Source organism: Papaver somniferum, unplaced genomic scaffold (genome assembly GCF_003573695.1).
Source record: "Papaver somniferum cultivar HN1 unplaced genomic scaffold, ASM357369v1 unplaced-scaffold_114, whole genome shotgun sequence".
NCBI lineage: Eukaryota > Viridiplantae > Streptophyta > Magnoliopsida > Ranunculales > Papaveraceae > Papaver > Papaver somniferum.
In genome coordinates this window covers 1,641,020-1,662,822 of record NW_020620381.1, presented here as the reverse complement: position 1 = coordinate 1,662,822, position 21,803 = coordinate 1,641,020, and the positions used below count along the sequence as shown (strand labels likewise).

Sequence of the window (21,803 nt, the reverse complement as noted above, 5' to 3'; positions counted from 1 at the left end):
TTGGAACAAAAGAGAAATCGATGAGGCAAAGAAAATGAGCATGCAAGGAATAATGGAATAACACGAATCAAGATCATGACAACACAAATATCAATGGATGAACGAAGAATCAAATCCATGCAACGAGGAACCGAAAACAACACAAAGTATGATCGATGCCTTCAAGACTTAACGAACGTAAGGCATTCAGCTAAGAAAGGGAAGAGGCAAGAAGGGAGCATTATATGGCTTTTCCTTCGGATATCTTAAGTTACTTCATCTACCAAAGCAAGAGGAGGCACACACGTGTGGGGAGAAACATCGGTTGCACGGGAAAGACAAGGCGTGAACCGATGACAGATTAATTAGACCGGTGAGGATGACCTTAGGGAAGGCATGATACACACTTCTGACACAGACACCGTAACATAGGAAGAAATTACTCACGAAGAGTTGGAGGAAAACATTGGTGAAGAACATATGACGTTGGAACAGCTAAGGGAGACACTTCACCTTGAACGGGAGCGAGACATGGATCTAGCGAAGCTACACGCCCGACTGATGAGAAAAAATGTGAGGCTGGTGTTACAAAATCGCCAACTAAATGAGGAAACAATAGCTGATGTCGTGGATTTGGAAGGAAACACGATATCGTCAGAGGAGGAAGAGACACGACATAAGAGACTTGCCCGTGAGGATGACAGAGGAGAACTATGAAGGAGACGATAAAGAGAAAACAGCGAAGAAAGGAGTCTACGAAGAGCGTTGGAGGCAACAAGATGGGAAGATCAAAGACGGATATATGAAGAAGAAAGGTGGAACGAAGACGAAATAAGGCGAGAAGAGGAGAGACAACGCGATGTAAATCAGAGACACGAGGAAGCAGCCAAGCATGGGGAAGGAAGGATTAGCATGATGAGAGACTTTCATCACGAAGAAAACGGAGGAAACCTGAACCAAGAAGTCTTATACGAACTTCGATATATGAGAACACTGATGAATAATTCGCGAAGATGAAGCTTGGAATAAAATCATCAAAACCAACTTTCACGATCAAAACTCGGGGAGTAGCAGGAGGAATAATTATCCTTGGAGGAAAGACAGAGGCAGGTTAGCAAGGTTATGCTGATCCCAACAAAAGAAGTAACTTCTCGGCTCTTACCAAGAACGATGCACGCTATGGAAGGAAACTCAAAATACGAGAAAGGGGAGCCATCGAACGTAATCTCTATGAAGTTGGTAGATGTGTCAAGTGGAGATCAAGAATGGACTGACCAGAATCTTAGGCATGGGAAGAGCAAGATGAACGAAATCCCAAGCGGTTGTAAGAAGGAGCAAGCAGTTGGAGGCCCGGAGAGAAGAAACGAAAGAAAATACATCAACAGTAGATGAAGAACGAGAAACCGTAAGACGACAAAAAATCAAGATGAGAATAGAAGCTGAATCCGTGAAGGAACCTGTCCAAATCATGAAAGTCGGGGCTATTGCGGAAGAGGGAACGAATCCAGAGGAGGCGGAGGAAGATGATGATGACAAGGACATGACATCGAAAGAACCGAGTAAGACATCCCATCAAGAGAAGAGTCGAGTGAGGCGCCAATTAAAAAAACAAGATGGAGCGGTAAAACGAGGCGGCTATATAGGACAATGGGAGCATGAGCGCAGCAACGATGTGGAGAATGGGATCTCGCAAGGAGGAGATGCAAATTCAAAAGCGATAACAACTTCATCCCGAAAAAGGATCTTGTATCGAGGGGAAGGCCCTTATGAAGATCACAAGGAAGAATACGAACGAGGAATGCAGAGGAGAAGGATACTAGAAGGATACGACCGAGAAATAGAAGAAAGAAAGATACTAGTGGAAGGGGAGATATGAAAATCATAGGCTAAGATATGAAGAAGGAAAAAGGCGCGAGGATGAAAGAAAACGCAATAAGAGAGAAAGGAGCATTGACGAAGCAAGAAGAGGGATTGTAGATCAGTAAGTCTTACATGAGCTACGAAGACTGAGGGTACAGATGGGAAACTCGCTAAGGCAAGTAAAGTTGCAATGGATGGAGGAGGAGGTCATGTCAACCACTCTGACTCGTGCAGGGTTGGAAACAACACCAAAAGGAAAGCCAAGGCGGACTGAACAAAAGCAAGAAGGGTCACGACGACGATATTGAAAGCCGGAGGTCACCAGATGAAGAGTATAAAGCCAACGAAGCAAGGATTGAACATGATAGCATCGATTCAACATTGAGTGGAACGACGGGAAACGCCTCAGCAAGGGAAAAGGCAATAGAACTTACGGGGCCGCTGGAAATGATGAATAAATATGCAATAAGTGGACCATGCAAACCCGAGATTGTGTCACTATTCTCTCTAAAACAAAGGGATAACGTTAACGAAGATATCTCGCTCACTACATACTTCTTCAACATGAACACAACACCTCGCTACTTCTCGCCGACATGAAGAATCAACAACCGAACATAGAAGGGCAAAATCGGATCGAAGCAATGAATGATCCCAACAACAACCCATGATCGAAAGCAACAAGATCAAGGAATGGTGCTTCTACACCAAAATGAAGCTTCGGAACTTCGCAAAAGAATAAGAGGCACGTATATATTTTTCAAGTTATTATTCTTTCGCTCGTTCCATCATCAACAAAGGTCAAAGTCATCCACTCAAGCACCACACGTCTCGCTCCAAGAACTATACCAAAACGGAGTTTTCCTTAAGGATCGCTCTTCAAGAAATACTCAAGGAAAAAATGGAAAAATGTAGATACCAAAATACCATACTCGACATGTGGCGCCAAATGAAGGCCGAAGCAGTATAACATCCCTAGGATAGTCAACATAGTATCTTAACTTAGTTTCCTTATTTGTAAGTAAACAACATTTTTGTAAATTCATTTCTACTCTCTAGTACTTAAGAAAATATCTAAGAGAGAGAACGGTGGCATATTTTATTTTTCCCTAACTTCATCTTCTTCTCAAAAACTAGATCTAGAGCTCCAAAACTCATGAATGGAGTCCTATGTAAACTCCAAAATTGATAGTGAAGAACCATGGATGTAAATCTATTCAAAGATCGAACCATGTAAAATTTGTGAGTTTCTTTTATATTTTAGCACTTCATTCAAATAAGCTAGATCTAGAAACTGTCGTATGGCTTAAAGATAAAATTAGTCAAGAACAAGGGAATAACAAATTGGGTGTAATTATGGATTTTCCGTAGTTACAGGAAGAACTTGGACACGGTGGACCATTTTAGGAACGCATTTTGGAAGCTTGGGTGCATCACGAGTCATCAAAGCGTATAACTTCTCTGCAGAGCACTTAGCTTTAATTTCAAACTCCTGCTTATGGATTTGAGCCATTACAAAGAATAGGTGTTGCGAAAATGAACAGTAGACATTATATCTAATGCCTAGATTAACTAGTGGTTTTGCTTTATATCTTGCTCGGTTACAGAAACGAAAATACTGTTCGGGTTTATATAGCTCAACATAATATTTATTTGAATAAATCACTAAAGAATATGATTCGATAACATAATGATCGACAATAACAATTATCCAAGGACCATTCATGGGATGCAAGCACCGAAATGGGTTCCAGGTCCAAGGTGTATTTTTCTTTATTGAGTTATACTCCTTTAAACCACAAAGTGTTGGTGCATTAGGGGTGAGCAACGGATGGACGGTTGCGGATTAGGGGTCACCCGCAACCAAACCGTCAAAGTTGCCAGATTTGGGAATTCAAACCGTGACCGGCCCAATCACCCGCGGATTTGCCCTCTGCGGATCAGCGGATTTTGCGGGCCGGTTGCGGATTAACCGCGGATTTGATCACAAGACATCAAAAAAAAAACTAAGTACAGAAAGAGTACTAATTCAGTAATTCAAAAGCAAAAGAGTACTAATTCAGTAATTCAAAAGCAACAAAGGACATAAGATAGTTAACAGTTAACACAAAAGAGTACTAATTCAAATGCAACAAGTCTGGTGCAAAGCCATATGAATCTCTGATGCCAAAAACTGAAAAAGAGACCTTGGATTCGAGTACTAGTTTATTCAATCCGTGATAGATATGTCTGGAATTTCCTGCAAGATTTCTGCCGCATCTGTAAAATGAGGAGTTATAGATAATCAGTAAACACTATAAGGAAGATATAAGTCAACAATAAACAAGAAGAAACCAAAACCAATCAGCATTGGTTAGTAAAGACCATTTAAAAGGTCTGATCACAACTAGACCGCAGACCCAATCGACATTGAGGAACAACAAGCCAAAGTTTTAAGATTGATTATGACTAATCAAATTCCAAGGAGACTAATAGAAAGTTATGCCCGCAGACCCTATAATGAACTGATCAGGTCACATTTGCACACAAAAAGTTATGCCCCATAGGCCCCAAAGTTGTAGCATCACATCAAAATATAGCAAGGTTTGAGAAATCAACTTAATTAGTGCAAGGCTGATCACAAAGAGAAAGATGCAAAAACAAAGGAAGCAAGGTTTGAGATTTACCTAAGTCAATTTTTTCAACCGCTATATCGAATTGTTTATTAAAATCCTCTCTTTTCTCTGAGAAATACATATCCAGCTCTGTTTTTCCCTCCACTGTTTCTTGATGTTTTTCAGACTCAACAAATCTGTTGATCGGATTCTGAGGTTCTAGTGAACGAGAAGTCTGTACTGAAGCTGTTGGTCTTGAATCCGTATCATCCCCTTTATATAACAGTGCATACTCCTCAAACATATTTGTTAAAATAAGTTTCACTGCAGTCATCATCTCATGGACCTCGTGGTCAACTGTAACATGATTCTCTTTCAGTAACTCTGTCAAAGCAAATCTAAGATAGGCTTCCTTGCGTCGTGGGTCAAGCAACACGGCAATGTATAAGATTTTGTTGATTTTATCCACTGCCCAATACTTTTCATATTTAAGAACCATCCAGTCAGCCATGTCAGACAATAACACATTACCATTCTTAACCCATTCTTGCAATACGTCATTAATACAAATTACTTCGTCGAGGAATAAATTAGACGTCACATAAGTTGATCCAGAAAATTTCAATGTAGCATCATAGAAAGTTTTTAGCAATCTAACAAATGCACGAGCTGTTTCCCAATCAGAAGCAACGGGCCATACCTTAGGAACTGCTGGTACTGCTGGTACGTTTGTTTTACCTCTTGTTGGTGGTCGAGGGGGACTAAGAAATTTATCCGCATACCCTAATTCTTCAAATTGGTAGAAGGCCTCCTCATATTTTTCAGCTGCACTCAACATATGGTAAGTAGAATTCCATCTAGTCTCGCAATCCAAGCTAAGAAATTTGGTGATGTTAATCTTCCGTTGTTCAGCGCATTCCTTAAACTTCTTCAATCTTTCTGCTGATCCTCTAACGAACTTAACGGCCTCGCGTATCCTAGAAATAGATTCATTATACAAATCCATACCGTCTTTAACCACTAAGGAAAGGATATGTGCTTCACATCTAAGATGCATGTGCTCTCCTCCCAAAATTGCAGCCTTCCAACCCACCACTCTCTTGGACAAATAAGCAAATGCTTCATTGTTAGAACTAATATTATCAACCGTCAAAGTGAATACCCTTTCAATCCCCCACTGTAAAAGACAAGCTGCAACTGTTTTACCTAATTCCAGACCAGTATGATTCGTAACTGGACAGAAATTCAATATCTTCATCTTTAACACCCATTTCTCATCAATATAATGACCTGTCAACACCATGTAGCTCATGTTTGTAAATGAAGTCCACGTATCAGTAGTGAGACATAACCTTCTACCATACTTTTTAAATTCAGCTTTTAATTTGTGGTACTCACTTAACACTAGTACAAACCTTCACATAGGCCACGTTTTTTAGTGTACAGTCCAGCCACGTTTCAGGTTATTTGTGTGGCTATTGGTCATCAGTATAACTATAGCCACATTTTGTTTTACCATGTAGCCATAGTGCACCATTTAGTCATGGGTTTATTCCTAAACCCATCAACTGTATCCATAGGGTATCGTTTGGTCATGGTTTTCAGTTTAATCCAATCACATGTAGCCATAGATGCGTATATGGCCACATTAAATAATTTTGTATGTGTCAAAAGTGTCGGATGACAATAGACACACCTTTTAGACTGTGACGGAAAGAGGATTTATTTAGCCACATTGGTTTGTTTATGTGTCCATAATATCTGGTTTATTAGACACGCATATACTAAGGAATTGACACATTATATCAAACATGACAAAAGATTGACATATGGTTACTCCATATTTTTTTTTGGGAGGATTATGATATGGCTACACGAAAAACAAATTGTGAACATAGCGTCGGATCCATTAGACACATGAGATTGAATTTTAACTTTTAAAGTACTAGCCATGGTTGTTACCGAGTCTTTTCTAGGCCAAATGCTCCTAGTATGCTTAATTTTCAAGCAACATATGCTAGGGTAATGTTTATGCATGTTCACTGCAATAAAGAAACCTCAAGCTCTGGTGTATAGAAGGATACATTACAAGTGATTGTGGCTTCCAAGGTAATTGCAATACAGCGGGTGCAGCCGGGTGTTTTGTGAAATAAAACATGTATAGTGGAGTTCTGTTGTGTTACTTTCTCCCAAATTCCCGATATATAACCATGCAAAAATCCAAAATAGGAAACCATATCTTAAACTTTTCATACAAATCTAGAAGGGACTGCAAACGACAGGAGCCATCTGTGAGACCAACCAAACCTGTTTAACTTATCAATTCACAAAAGCTTTATATTTTTAGCCAATATATTTAATGAAAAATTTAGATCTACAACCAATATTTTTTATTTACCTCTTTCCAAAAGAAAAAAACAAAAATATTACATCAAATTGATTTTCGAGCCAGCCACTCCAAAACTACGATTGCAGTAGGAATGCATTTCTTTTGCTCTTTATATAACAAGACAAAACAATCCCATAATCAAATTCTTGATGTTTTAGATGCAGAGTTCGTGTCCTACAATTCGAGTGTCAAACTTATAGAGGCATCTGATGGCAAAAAATGACTTCGTCAAAGCTCAGGGACAATGTAGAGTGTTGAATAGCCACAACGAACCTGCAACAGGAAAATAGGGTTATGAGTTCAAAAAAAACAAGGAAGAAAGAACGAGGGCACAACAATTAATACAAGGTGTCAGCCCAACTCAACATAAATTGTGGTCAGACTTCTTACAAAGAGGACTTTCACAAGATATGGGAAAAACCTTGTCAAGTATGGTATTCAAAACGGTTGAGGGTTAAATTGGAACAAGGAAAATGAGATTAAAATTCACTATTCTTCACAGGCTACACAATACAAACTCCTCACACAAGCAAGTGAACCGCTCCATGCAATTCACTTAGGAAAAAGCATCAGTCCGCCCCCAAATGCTTTCACCATAAAATTGAGAACCATAAGACCTTTAGCACCATCATTTTAAATGTTTTTTTTTGTGGTTAATGAACTGGAGTTTCCATCATATATCTACAGGGTTACGAATCTAATTTGGGTACTTGGAATTCAATTTCACCACATGCTTTGAGTAATGTTATGAAGTGTATAAAAGATTTCTGAAATACAAGTACAACATGTAGTTATATTGCATGTGCCCATAAATATATTCAAGCAATAGGACAAAAACATACCAACTCTCATTCTCTTGGATATCTATTTAAAAGTGACCAGAGTAGCAAGTTGTAAAGTACAGTAGTAGAAATTTCAATTGAAGTTCCATATGAGACACGGATAAAATGATGTTATTCATTTTACAAAGAATAAAGCACGCAAACATACAGAAAGCATGCTAAGGAACAAGATTAAACATAAGTTCCATCTTTATCGTTCTTTCAATATCATGTCACTAACCGAATAACCACAGATTAAAGGAAATAAAGCGATGTACCTGCGGGAGTGTGTCATTTTGGCTTGCGTATAAGTAAACCTCGGCAGTCAGTTCGGAAGTAATCATTTCGGGATTCTTTACCCAAGTCTTGTGGATCTACAGACGGCAAGATATTATCATTCGCAGAAAAGATTACTGTACTGAATTCCTCATCGTTGCCATCGTCATCTCTATAATTTTTGGGAGGTGTCACAAAAACAATAGACTTTTTCTTATCTAACTGGTCTTTGACATAAAATACCTGCTTAGCTTGTGAGGCTAAAATAAAAGGATCATTTTTGTATCCCAACATAGTAAGGTCAACAATCTTGTAGCCAAGAGCATCTCTTTTGACCCCACGTTTATTATCAACCCAATTGCACTTGAACAGATGAACTTTTCTTTCACAGTAATCTGACTCCCATATCTCTTGCAAGACACCATAATAAGAGGCTTTACCATATGTAACATCATCATCTCTAGATATGTGCATGTCATTTGCTGCAACGCTAACCCCACTATTCTGGTGAATTCTACCATCACGGGATCTTGTGCGGAATAGATATCCATTGATGCGATATACAGTGTATTTCGTTACCTCGTAGTGCGGGCCGTGTGATATCCATCTTAAGTTCTCTGAGATACTTTCTCTGTCGTCTGCCAACTCTTTTTCAACCTGAAATTCATTATTAGGATGAACCTTGAGTTTAAAGGAATATAACACATCAAACAAGACACTTTTTCTATGACCTATTACCTCATTTTTTAACCAAGCGCCAAAAGTGTTAGAGTGCTCTTTCTCTAGCCATGCTCGCTTTTTAGTAGAATAGTTAGTTTCCAAATATAGCTTGTGTCGGCTGGTATGTACAATAACCAAATGTTATTATACTTTGTACAAAAAAAAAAACAGGAAAAAAAACAGGAAAAAAAAATAATTAATACTTACTCTATGTAAGGCTCAATTTCAGGCGTGTTCTGCATTACATAGAAATGTGCTTGTCTCAACTGTTCAGGGGTAACTATACACGGCTCTTCAGCTGATAACGGTTCTCCCTCCTGAGATGTATTATGCCTATCTAGTGGAATACCAATTGTCCTGATGCTTTTATGGTACTCACAATATATCTCAATCGTCTCTTCTGCAACATTCTCTTCGGCAATGCATCCACAAGGTTGATTCTTGTTTCGCACATGCCCCTTTATAACCTTCATACACCTTTCGAAAGGATACATCCATCGAAAGCAAACCGGACCGCGTAACTTCACTTCCCTGGTAAGATGTACAGTTAAATGAATCATGATGTCAAAGAAGGATGGAAGAAAATACTTCTCTAGTAAGCATAACGTCACACAGAGATCCTCTTGCAATTTATCTAGCTCTTCCACCATGATTTCTTTGGCAGATATTGATCTGAAAAAGAAACAAAACCTGATAATAGCATATCTCACAGGTGTAGGCATAATTGATCGAATAGCGACGGGCAAAAATTGTTGCATAAGCATATGGTAATCATGTGATTTGAGTCCGATCAGCTTACGCTCTTTTAGGTTCACAAGGGTGGAAAAATCCGAACAATACCCTTCTGGAACTCTTAACTCGGATAGTGTCTCCAAGAATATGTCTTTTTCTTCCGTAGTTAATGTATAACATGCTGCGGGAAGTATCGTTCCTTTGTCATCTGTCTTAGGGTGTAACTCTGATTTTAACCCCAAACGCACCAAATCCTTTCTGGCGTTTAATCCATCTTTTGTATTCCCGTTGTGCAGCAACGTTCCAACAAGACTTTGTCCCACATTCTTTTCGACATGCATGAAATCAATACAATGTTGGACATCATTATAGCGCCAATATCTAAGTAGTCGCTGCCATATGTTGTACTTGCTCCAGTAAGTGGTTTCCCTGCCTTCCTCTTCCTCACCTGACCTATCGACTTCTTTTGATATTTTTCTGATGCGCTCAATTTTCGTTTTTCCGATGCGCTTCATCTTTCCACCTTTTCCAGGTGTAGCCTGCACGTCTTCCCCTTGAGTATTCGTCCCCTTCTTTCCCCATGAATTCTTTATACATTTTACCTCCTCATATATTTCTTCCCCGGTCATTGGTTCTGGAGCAGTCTCCCACTCTTGTTTTCCGCCAAATGCCCCCTTCTGCCTTCTGAACGGATGCTCATAGGGTAAAAATCTTCTATAACCAACATAAACATTCTTGTTTGAGTCATGAAGCCTAATATTGTGCGTTTTTTTACGACACACCACACAACCATGATATCCAGCGTAGCGACAAACACATAGTGTACCAAGAGCAGGATAATCGTTTATCGTCCACAAAACAACTGCACGTAGAGTAAACATTTCTTGGGCATATGCATCCCATGTTCTCTTTCCCTTCTCAAATAAGAATTGAAAATCTTTAACAAGAGGTTCTAAAAAGACATCGATGTTGTTTCCTGGCGCACCATCTATAAGTAACGACAATATGATGAACTTTCTCTTCATACACAGCCCCGGTGGAAGGTTGTAAATCACAACCAAAACTGGCCATACACTGTGATGTTTGGTGCCTGTGTTTACATCAACTCCATCAGCCGAAACAGCTAACCGCAGATTTCTTGGATCACCTTTAATTTCTGGGAAATTGTTATCTATCTCTCTCCAAGCATGTGAGTCTGCCGGATGACGTAAAACACCGTCTTTGTTTCTAGTGGTATCGTGCCATATCAAATCTTTTGCTGTGTGCTTCGATTGAAACAGCCGCTGAAATCTTGGGATGATGTCGAAGTACCACAATACCTTTGCTGGAACATTCTCGTAAACTTTACCATCCCTGTCAACTTTCCATCTGGGTGCTTTACAAGTAGGACACACTTTTTCATCCTTGTGCTCATTCCAATAAAGAATGCAGTTGTTGATACATGCATGTATCTTTGTGTACCCTGAACCCATTGATTTCAATATTTTTTTTGCCTGATATGTACTCCTCGCCATTAAATTACCTTCTTTGGGAAGCATGTCCTTTAACAAGGGTAACAATTCATTAAAAAACATGTCTGATGCACCGTGCTTACTCTTCAACTTAAACAACTGCACAATTGCAGACAACTTTGTGAAGTTGGGACATCCTTCGTATAAGGGCTTTTCAGCATTTTCAAGTAACTTTTTAAACTTTATAGGGTCATCTGCGAACTCTTCTGCAGCCTGCATCATATCTATAGTGTCTGGAGCATCAGTGGGAGTTCCCATTCCAAAATCTTCGTCTGGAGCATCAGTGGGAGTTCCCATTTCAAATTCAGCGTGCATACCATTGTTGACGTTAACTGGCTTACTACTAGTTATTGCCTCATCCTTTTCCCCATGCTTATTCCAAATAGTATACGTTTGATCGATTCCATTTACGAATAAATGATCTTCTACGTCTCCAACAGAGCATGCACAGAGATTTAAACAATTTGTACACGGACACAACATAAGAAATTCATCATATGTCTCACCCTCCTCCTTGAGATGGTTGACAGCATACCGCAGAAACGCCGCAACTCCTTCTCTATAACGTTTCTTCGTTCTATCAGTACTCATCCAGGATTTATCCATTCTGAAACGCAAAGAGACCAGTAGTTCCATCAGTTGCACTCCAATGAAAGCAAAAACTGATAAATCAATTCAGAAATACATGCAAGTCTTGAAATTACCAATAAATTCAGCACCATTTGAAACATAAAAAATTTATATGGACAAACATGGTAATAACAGATGAAACAGGCAATATGCAATTTCCCTCATACAAACCGATAATCATGCCACACAAACCCATAATCAGACATCCAGTATTAACTCAGGAAAATTGGTCTAGTACTTTCAGTAAATGGAGTCATTTCAAGTTTTGGAATAACACATACTGAAGGGTCTGTATGTCAGCCGCAGTTGGGAGATTTCGCGAGAATGAATTGCAGCAGCTCTAGGGTCAGTGTGTTTGTTAAATTAGAGTAAACACTGATCTGTGCTCTAATTGATTAACTTAGAAATCAAAATGTCATTTCAAATAAGTACTCTAATTGATTAACTTATAAATATCAGATCATAAGTAGTATGTCCCTAGTTCTATAATTGACATAGTTGGCAACTTTTATATCTCTGGGAGCTCAAATCTTCTTCTTTAGACAGATGTGAAGTCACATCTGTCGAGAAAGAGCTCTAATGTTCATGAAGAATGATTGCACAATGACAATGAGAAAAAAAATACGAAGTACTTAACACTGGTGCATAGTACATCAAGGCTTGAAAAACATACCTATAAGTAACTTTGAGTCAGTTTTAGTGATTCTTTAAAAAAATGCCTTCCTTTTCTGGCTTTTCTCTCCTCGTCTCAAAGTGCTGATTTAGTAGAAATTAGATCCAGAAACAACAAATCCCAGGCAACTGTTGCAAAAAGTTAAGAATTTTATCATTGCAAATTTTCAAATTCTTCCAAAGGTCTTAACTGAAAATGCTCGAAACTGCACGATAGTATTATACATAAAGCAAATCACTAAATCTGTCTCTCATGGAACTGGAAACTCAATGCTTTCACTGAAGAATAATGACACCCCTGAAACAGATTGAAAACAAATACATGTACCTACAATACATCACCCATTTAGCTACAGATTCAAAAACAAATAGGATAACATCGACCATTTAGTTTTATGAAACATCACCAGATTGAATGAAACATCACCCATTCAGCTACAATACATCACCCATTTAGCTACCCATTTTACTAGTCCCTCTAATAGGATAACATCACCAGATAAGTTCTATGAAACATGCTCACAGATTCAACATGATGTACTGAACAACAAAGCAGTAGTGAGCACAGATTCTATATGTTGCAGGAAAAATAATAGACACAAACTTTAGTGCAGCGAAAAAGAATTTTAGTGCACAAACTTCAGACACAAACTTTACTCAACAGATTCTATATGTTGCAGGAGTTAACAACATTTCAGGCAAACATGGGGTATATCATTCAAGACAGAGCATGAAAAGTTCAGAGGTTTAACTAAATTACAATGAGGTTACAGTTCAACAAGCTATCATGATAATTATCAGAGATAATAACTTTAAGGTTTGAGAATGATACCTCCAGTATAAACTGGGTTTAGGCACTACCACATATTGTGATGCTCCTTCTTACCCCCTCCTTGGTTTGTATTTCAGCCTCACAAGTACCTGGTTGCTCAAAAGAGATTGTCAGGACTAACAAATTCAGAGAGCATCAATGTTGACTAACATCAAGGGAACCAGATGAAGCTAACACAGAGTGCAATGGGTTACAACAAAATTCAAAAAGTAACATAGTAACACTTATTACTACGCAAAAATCATCTAGTATAATGAGAATTTCAGCAATCTAAGAATGAATGCTACAACATACCTAAGATGGGAGTAAATCAGACTGATTTTAGGGTTGAATCTATAGATATTCTAAAACATCAAGGGGCAATAATCCCGCCCAAAAGTTATTTCTTTTGATTTCAACCCCAAAATAAAAAGGTTAGGGTTCAAATAAAAAAATAATTGACTGGGATTATTACCGCTAGATGTTCTCAATATTCTTGATTTCATCAGATTTTCATCCTATGGAGGTGCAGAAATATTTCCAAAATTGAAGACTAAATCTTCCCTAAAAATCCCCTTATTTTCTGCCAGAATATCAGTTGGAGAATTTTTTTCCTTAAGATAGAGAGATATGGATGAAGTGATTTAGAGATTTTAGGGATGAACTGATAGGCGTACATGCCTGTTTGAGAAGATACCTATTTTACATTGTTAACATCAAAACCGAGCATGTGTTTGTCTTTTTTTTTTTTAAAGTTAAATTATTTCCCCACACAAATTTAATTAAAATTAAATTATAGTTAATTATAAATTATTCAATTAAAATTAAATTATAAATTATTCGATTAAAATTAAATTAGTACTCGAACTCGTTCCGAATCGATCAATATTTCAGGTGAAGTGTCGAGTCTTGATTATGTAACTAAATTTTGATCATGTAATAACTAAATTTTGATTATGTAATAACTAAATTATGATTATGTAATAACTAAATTTTGTCGTGTCTCGATTCCAAAGGACGAAGTTCCATTTTCATCAGTTTTACTCGAACTCGTTTCGAATCGATCAATATTTCAGGTGAAGTGTCGAGTCTTGATTATGTAACTAAATTTTGATCATGTAATAACTAAATTTTTATTATGTAATAACTAAATTATGATTATGTAATAACTAAATTTTTCCGTGTCTCGATTCCAAAGGACGAAGTTCCGTTTTCATCAGTTTTACTCGAACTCGTTCCGAATCGATCAATATTTCAGGTGAAGTGTCGAGTCTTGATTATGTAACTAAATTTTGATCATGTTATAACTAAATTTTGATTATTTAATAACTAAATTATGATTATGTAATAACTAAATTTTGTCGTGTCTCGATTCCAAAGGACGAAGTTCCGTTTTCATCAGTTTTACTCGAACTCGTTTCGAATCGATCAATATTTCAGGTGAAGTGTCGAGTCTTGATTATGTAACTAAATTTTAATAACTAAATTTTTATTATGTAATAACTAAATTTTGATTATGTAATAACTAAATTTTTCCGTGTCTCGATTCCAAAGGACGAAGTTCCGTTTTCATCAGTTTTACTCGAACTCGTTTCGAATCGATCAATATTTCAGGTGAAGTGTCGAGTCTTGATTATGTAACTAAATTTTGATCATATAATAACTAAATTTTTATTATGTAATAACTAAATTTTGATTATGTAATAACTAAATTTTTCCGTGTCTCGATTCCAATGGACGAAGTTCCATTTTCATCAGTTTTACTCGAACTCGTTCCGAATCGATCAATATTTCAGGTGAAGTGTCGAGTCTTGATTATGTAACTAAATTTTGATCATGTTATAACTAAATTTTGATCATTTAATAACTAAATTATGATTATGTAATAACTAAATTTTGTCGTGTCTCGATTCCAAAGGACGAAGTTCCGTTTTCATCAGTTTTACTCGAACTCGTTCCGAATCGATCAATATTTCAGGTGAAGTGTCGAGTCTTGATTATGTAACTAAATTTTGATCATGTTATAACTAAATTTTGATTATGTAATAACTAAATTATGATTATATAATAACTAAATTTTGTCGTGTCTCGATTCCAAATGACGAAGTTCCGTTTTCATCAGTTTTACTCGAACTCGTTTCGAATCGATCAATATTTCAGGTGAAGTGTCGAGTCTTGATTATGTAACTAAATTTTTATCATTTAATAACTAAATTTTTATTATGTAATAACTAAATTTTGATTATGTAATAACTAAATTTTTCCGTGTCTCGATTCCAAAGGACGAAGTTCCATTTTCATCAGTTTTACTCGAACTCGTTCCGAATCGATCAATATTTCAGGTGAAGTGTCGAGTCTTGATTATGTAACTAAATTTTGATCATGTTATAACTAAATTTTGATTATGTAATAACTAAATTATGATTATGTAATAACTAAATTTTGACGTGTCTCGATTCCAAAGGAAGAAGTTCCGTTTTCATCAGTTTTACTCGAACTCATTCCGAATCGATCAATATTTCAGGTGAAGTGTCGAGTCTTGATTATGTAACTAAATTTTGATCATGTAATAACTAAATTTTGATTATGTAATAACTAAATTATGATTATGTAATAACTAAATTTTGTCGTGTCTCGATTCCAAAGGACGAAGTTCCGTTTTCATCAGTTTTACTCGAACTCGTTTCGAATCGATCAATATTTCAGGTGAAGTGTCGAGTCTTGATTATGTAACTAAATTTTGATCATGTAATAACTAAATTTTTATTATGTAATAACTAAATTTTGATTATGTAATAACTAAATTTTTCTGTGTCTCGATTCCAAAGGACGAAGTTCCGTTTTCATCAGTTTTACTCGAACTCGTTCCGAATCGATCAATATTTCAGGTGAAGTGTCGAGTCTTGATTATGTAACTAAATTTTGATCATGTAATAACTAAATTTTTATTATGTAATAACTAAATTTTGATTATGTAATAACTAAATTTTTCCGTGTCTCGATTCCAAAGGACGAAGTTCCGTTTTCATCAGTTTTACTCGAACTCGTTCCGAATCGATCAATATTTCAGGTGAAGTGTCGAGTCTTGATTATGTAACTAAGTTTTGATCATTTTATAACTAAATTTTTATTATGTAATAACTAAATTATGATTATGTAATAACTAAATTTTGTCGTGTCTCGATTCCAAAGGACGAAGTTCCGTTTTCATCAGTTTTACTCGAACTCGTTCCGAATCGATCAATATTTCAGGTGAAGTGTCGAGTCTTGATTATGTAACTAAATTTTGATCATGTTATAACTAAATTTTGATTATGTAATAACTAAATTATGATTATGTAATAACTAAATTTTTCAGTGTCTCGATTCCAAAGGACGAAGTTCCATTTTCATCAGTTTTACTCGAACTCGTTCCGAATCGATCAATATTTCAGGTGAAGTATCGAGTCTTGATTATGTAACTAAATTTTGATCATGTTATAACTAAATTTTGATTATGTAATAACTAAATTATGATTATGTAATAACTAAATTTTGTCGTGTCTCGATTCCAAAGGACGAAGTTCCGTTTTCATCAGTTTTACTCGAACTCGTTCCGAATCGATCAATATTTCAGGTGAAGTGTCGAGTCTTGATTATGTAACTAAATTTTGATCATGTAATAACTAAATTTTGATCATGTAATAACTAAATTATGATTATGTAATAACTAAATTTTTCCGTGTCTCGATTCCAAAGGACGAAGTTCCGTTTTCATCAGTTTTACTCGAACTCGTTTCGAATCGATCAATATTTCAGGTGAAGTGTCGAGTCTTGATTATGTAACTAAATTTTGATCATGTTATAACTAAATTTTGATTATGTAATAACTAAATTATGATTATGTAATAACTAAATTTTGTCGTGTCTCGATTCCAAAGGACGAAGTTCCGTTTTCATCAGTTTTACTCGAACTCGTTCCGAATCGATCAATATTTCAGGTGAAGTGTCGAGTCTTGATTATGTAACTAAATTTTGATCATGTAATAACTAAATTTTTATCATGTAATAACTAAATTTTGATTATGTAATAACTAAATTTTTCCGTGTCTCGATTCCAAAGGACGAAGTTCCGTTTTCATCAGTTTTACTCGAACTCGTTTCGAATCGATCAATATTTCAGGTGAAGTGTCGAGTCTTGATTATGTAACTAAATTTTGATCTTGTTATAACTAAATTTTGATTATGTAATAACTAAATTATGATTATGTAATAACTAAATTTTGTCGTGTCTCGATTCCAAAGGACGAAGTTCCGTTTTCATCAGTTTTACTCGAACTCGTTTCGAATCGATCAATATTTCAGGTGAAGTGTCGAGTCTTGATTATGTAACTAAATTTTGATCATGTAATAACTAAATTTTTATTATGTAATAACTAAATTTTGATTATGTAATAACTAAATTTTTCCGTGTCTCGATTCCAAAGGACGAAGTTCCGTTTTCATCAGTTTTACTCGAACTCGTTTCGAATCGATCAATATTTCAGGTGAAGTGTCGAGTCTTGATTATGTAACTAAATTTTGATCATGTAATAACTAAATTTTGATTATGTAATAACTAAATTATGATTATGTAATAACTAAATTTTGATCATGTTATAACTAAATTTTGATTATGTAATAACTAAATTATGATTATGTAATAACTAAATTTTGTCGTGTCTCGATTCCAAAGGACGAAGTTCCGTTTTCATCAGTTTTACTCGAACTCGTTTCGAATCGATCAATATTTCAGGTGAAGTGTCGAGTCTTGATTATGTAACTAAATTTTGATCATGTAATAACTAAATTTTTATTATGTAATAACTAAATTTTGATTATGTAATAACTAAATTTTTCCGTGTCTCGATTCCAAAGGACGAAGTTCCGTTTTCATCAGTTTTACTCGAACTCGTTTCGAATCGATCAATATTTCAGGTGAAGTGTCGAGTCTTGATTATGTAACTAAATTTTTATCATGTTATAACTAAATTTTGATTATGTAATAACTAAATTATGATTATGTAATAACTAAATTTTGTCGTGTCTCGATTCCAAAGGACGAAGTTCCGTTTTCATCAGTTTTACTCGAACTCGTTTCGAATCGATCAATATTTCAGGTGAAGTGTCGAGTCTTGATTATGTAACTAAATCTTGATCATGTAATAACTAAATTTTGATTATGTAATAACTAAATTATGATTATGTAATAACTAAATTTTGTCGTGTCTCGATTCCAAAGGACGAAGTTCCATTTTCATCAGTTTTACTCGAACTCGTTTCGAATCGATCAATATTTCAGGTGAAGTGTCGAGTCTTGATTATGTAACTAAATTTTGATAATGTAATAACTAAATTTTTATTATGTAATAACTAAATTTTGATTATGTAATAACTAAATTTTTCCGTGTCTCGATTCCAAAGGACGAAGTTCCGTTTTCATCAGTTTTACTCGAACTCGTTCCGAATCGATCAATATTTCAGGTGAAGTGTCGAGTCTTGATTATGTAACTAAATCTTGATCATGTAATAACTAAATTTTGATTATGTAATAACTAAATTATGATTATGTAATAACTAAATTTTGTCGTGTCTCGATTCCAAAGGACGAAGTTCCGTTTTCATCAGTTTTACTCGAACTCGTTTCGAATCGATCAATATTTCAGGTGAAGTGTCGAGTCTTGATTATGTGACTAAATTTTGATCATGTAATAACTAAATTTTTATTATGTAATAACTAAATTATGATTATGTAATAACTAAATTTTTCCGTGTCTCGATTCCAAAGGACGAAGTTCCGTTTTCATCAGTTTTACTCGAACTCGTTCCGAATCGATCAATATTTCAGGTGAAGTGTCGAGTCTTGATTATGTAACTAAATTTTGATCATGTTATAACTAAATTTTGATTATGTAATAACTAAATTTTTCCGTGTCTCGATTCCAAAGGACGAAGTTCCATTTTCATCAGTTTTACTCGAACTCGTTCCGAATCGATCAATATTTCAGGTGAAGTGTCGAGTCTTGATTATGTAACTAAATTTTTATCATGTAATAACTAAATTTTGATTATGTAATAACTAAATTATGATTATGTAATAACTAAATTTTGTCGTGTCTCGATTCCAAAGGACGAAGTTCCGTTTTCATCAGTTTTACTCGAACTCGTTTCGAATCGATCAATATTTCAGGTGAAGTGTCGAGTCTTGATTATGTAACTAAATTTTGATCATGTAATAAATAAATTTTGATTATGTAATAACTAAATTTTTCCGTGTCTCGATTCCAAAGGACGAAGTTCCATTTTCATCAGTTTTACTCGAACTCGTTCCGAATCGATCAATATTTCAGGTGAAGTGTCGAGTCTTGATTATGTACCTAAATTTTGATCATGTAATAACTAAATTTTGATTATGTAATAACTAAATTATTATTATGTAATAACTAAATTTTGTCGTGTCTCGATTCCAAAGGACGAAGTTCCGTTTTCATCAGTTTTACTCGAACTCGTTCCGAATCGATCAATATTTCAGGTGAAGTGTCGAGTCTTGATTATGTAACTAAATTTTGATCATGTTATAACTAAATTTTAATTATGTAATAACTAAATTATGATTATGTAATAACTAAATTTTTCCGTGTCTCTATTCCAAAGGACGAAGTTCCATTTTCATCAATTTTACTCGAACTCGTTCCGAATCGATCAATATTTCAGGTGAAGTGTCGAGTCTTGATTATGTAACTAAATTTTGATCATGTTATAACTAAATTTTGATTATGTAATAACTAAATTATGATTATGTAATAACTAAATTTTGTCGTGTCTCGATTCCAAAGGACGAAGTTCCGTTTTCATCAGTTTTACTCGAACTCGTTCCGAATCGATCAATATTTCAGGTGAAGTGTCGAGTCTTGATTATGTAACTAAATTTTGATCATGTAATAACTAAATTTTTATTATGTAATAACTAAATTTTGATTATGTAATAACTAAATTTTGATTATGTAATAACTAAATTATGATTATGTAATAACTATATTTTGTCGTGTCTCGATTCCAAAGGACGAAGTTCCGTTTTCATCAGTTTTACTCGAACTCGTTTCGAATCGATCAATATTTCAGGTGAAGTGTCGAGTCTTGATTATGTAACTAAATTTTGATCATGTTATAACTAAATTTTGATTATGTAATAACTAAATTATGATTATGTAATAACTAAATTTTGTCGTGTCTCGATTCCAAAGGACGAAGTTCCGTTTTCATCAGTTTTACTCGAACTCGTTCCGAATCGATCAATATTTCAGGTGAAGTGTCGAGTCTTGATTATGTAACTAAATTTTGATCATGTTATAAATAAATTTTGATTATGTAATAACTAAATTATGATTATGTAATAAATAAATTTTGTCGTGTCTCGATTCCAAAGGACGAAGTTCCGTTTTCATCAGTTTTACTCGAACTCGTTCCGAATCGATCAATATTTCAGGTGAAGTGTCGAGTCTTGATTATGTAACTAAATTTTGATCATGTTATAACTAAATTTTGATTATGTAATAACTAAATTTTGTCGTGTCTCGATTCCAAAGGACGAAGTTCCGTTTTCATCAGTTTTACTCGAACTCGTTCCGAATCGATCAATATTTCAGGTGAAGTGTCGAGTCTTGATTATGTAACTAAATTTTGATCATGTAATAACTAAATTTTGATTATGTAATAACTTGATTTTTCCGTGTCTCGATTCCAAAGGAGGAAGTTCCATTTTCATCAGTTTTACTCGAACTCGTTCCGAATCGATCAATATTTCAGGTGAAGTGTCGAGTCTTGATTATGTAACTAAATTTTAATCATGTAATAAATAAATTTTGATTATGTAATAACTAAATTATGATTATGTAATAACTAAATTTTTCCGTGTCTCGATTCCAAAGGACGAAGTTCCGTTTTCATCAGTTTTACTCGAACTCGTTCCGAATCGATCAATATTTCAGGTGAAGTGTCGAGTCTTGATTATGTAACTAAATTTTGATCATGTAATAACTAAATTTTGATTATGTAATAACTTGATTTTTCCGTGTCTCGATTCCAAAGGAGGAAGTTCCATTTTCATCAGTTTTACTCGAACTCGTTCCGAATCGATCAATATTTCAGGTGAAGTGTCGAGTCTTGATTATGTAACTAAATTTTGATCATGTAATAACTAAATTTTGATTATGTAATAACTAAATTATGATTATATAATAACTAAATTTTGTCGTGTCTCGATTCCAAAGGACGAAGTTCCGTTTTCATCAGTTTTACTCGAACTCGTTCCGAATCGATCAATATTTCAGGTGAAGTGTCGAGTCTTGATTATGTAACTAAATTTTGATCATGTAATAACTAAATTTTGATTATGTAATAACTAAATTTTTCCGTGTCTCGATTCCAAAGGACGAAGTTCCAATTTCATCAGTTTTACTCGAACTCGTTCCGAATCGATCAATATTTCAGGTGAAGTGTCGATTCTTGATTATGTAACTAAATTTTGATCATGTAATAACTAAATTTTGATTATGTAATAACTAAATTATGATTATGTAATAACTAAATTTTGTCGTGTCTCGATTCCAAAGGACGAAGTTCCGTTTTCATCAGTTTTACTCGAACTCGTTCCGAATCGATCAATATTTCAGGTGAAGTGTCGAGTCTTGATTATGTAACTGAATTTTGATCATGTAATAACTAAATTTTGATTATATAATAACTAAATTTTTCCGTGTCTCGATTCCAAAGGACGAAGTTCCATTTTCA

At 35.1% G+C, this 21,803-nt stretch overlaps 1 protein-coding gene across 1 annotated transcript; it reads right to left on the bottom strand.

The window, feature by feature from the left end:
* Positions 1-7,934: 7,934 nt before the first annotated feature.
* LOC113328731 lies at positions 7,935-11,488 on the bottom strand. The gene is made up of 7 exons (XM_026575749.1): positions 10,445-11,488; positions 9,974-10,285; positions 9,480-9,697; positions 9,228-9,311; positions 8,847-9,170; positions 8,658-8,757; positions 7,935-8,576 (listed from the first exon to the last, which is right to left on the bottom strand). Exons 1-7 carry the CDS (start codon positions 11,486-11,488, stop codon positions 7,935-7,937), a joined length of 2,724 nt encoding a protein of 907 aa, XP_026431534.1.
* Between the last annotated feature and the right edge of the window lie 10,315 nt (positions 11,489-21,803).

Excerpts from the sequence above, each read along its gene's own strand:
- LOC113328731 (XM_026575749.1), bottom strand. The coding sequence starts at position 11,488 with ATGGATAAATCCTGGATGAGTACTGATAGAACGAAGAAACGTTATAGA. Across the intron at positions 9,171-9,227 it reads ACGTTATGCTTACTAGAGAA|GGAAGTGAAGTTACGCGGTC; the intron begins GTATTTTCTTCC and ends ACATCTTACCAG. Across the intron at positions 8,758-8,846 it reads GAAATTGAGCCTTACATAGA|CCGACACAAGCTATATTTGG; the intron begins GTAAGTATTAAT and ends TGTACATACCAG.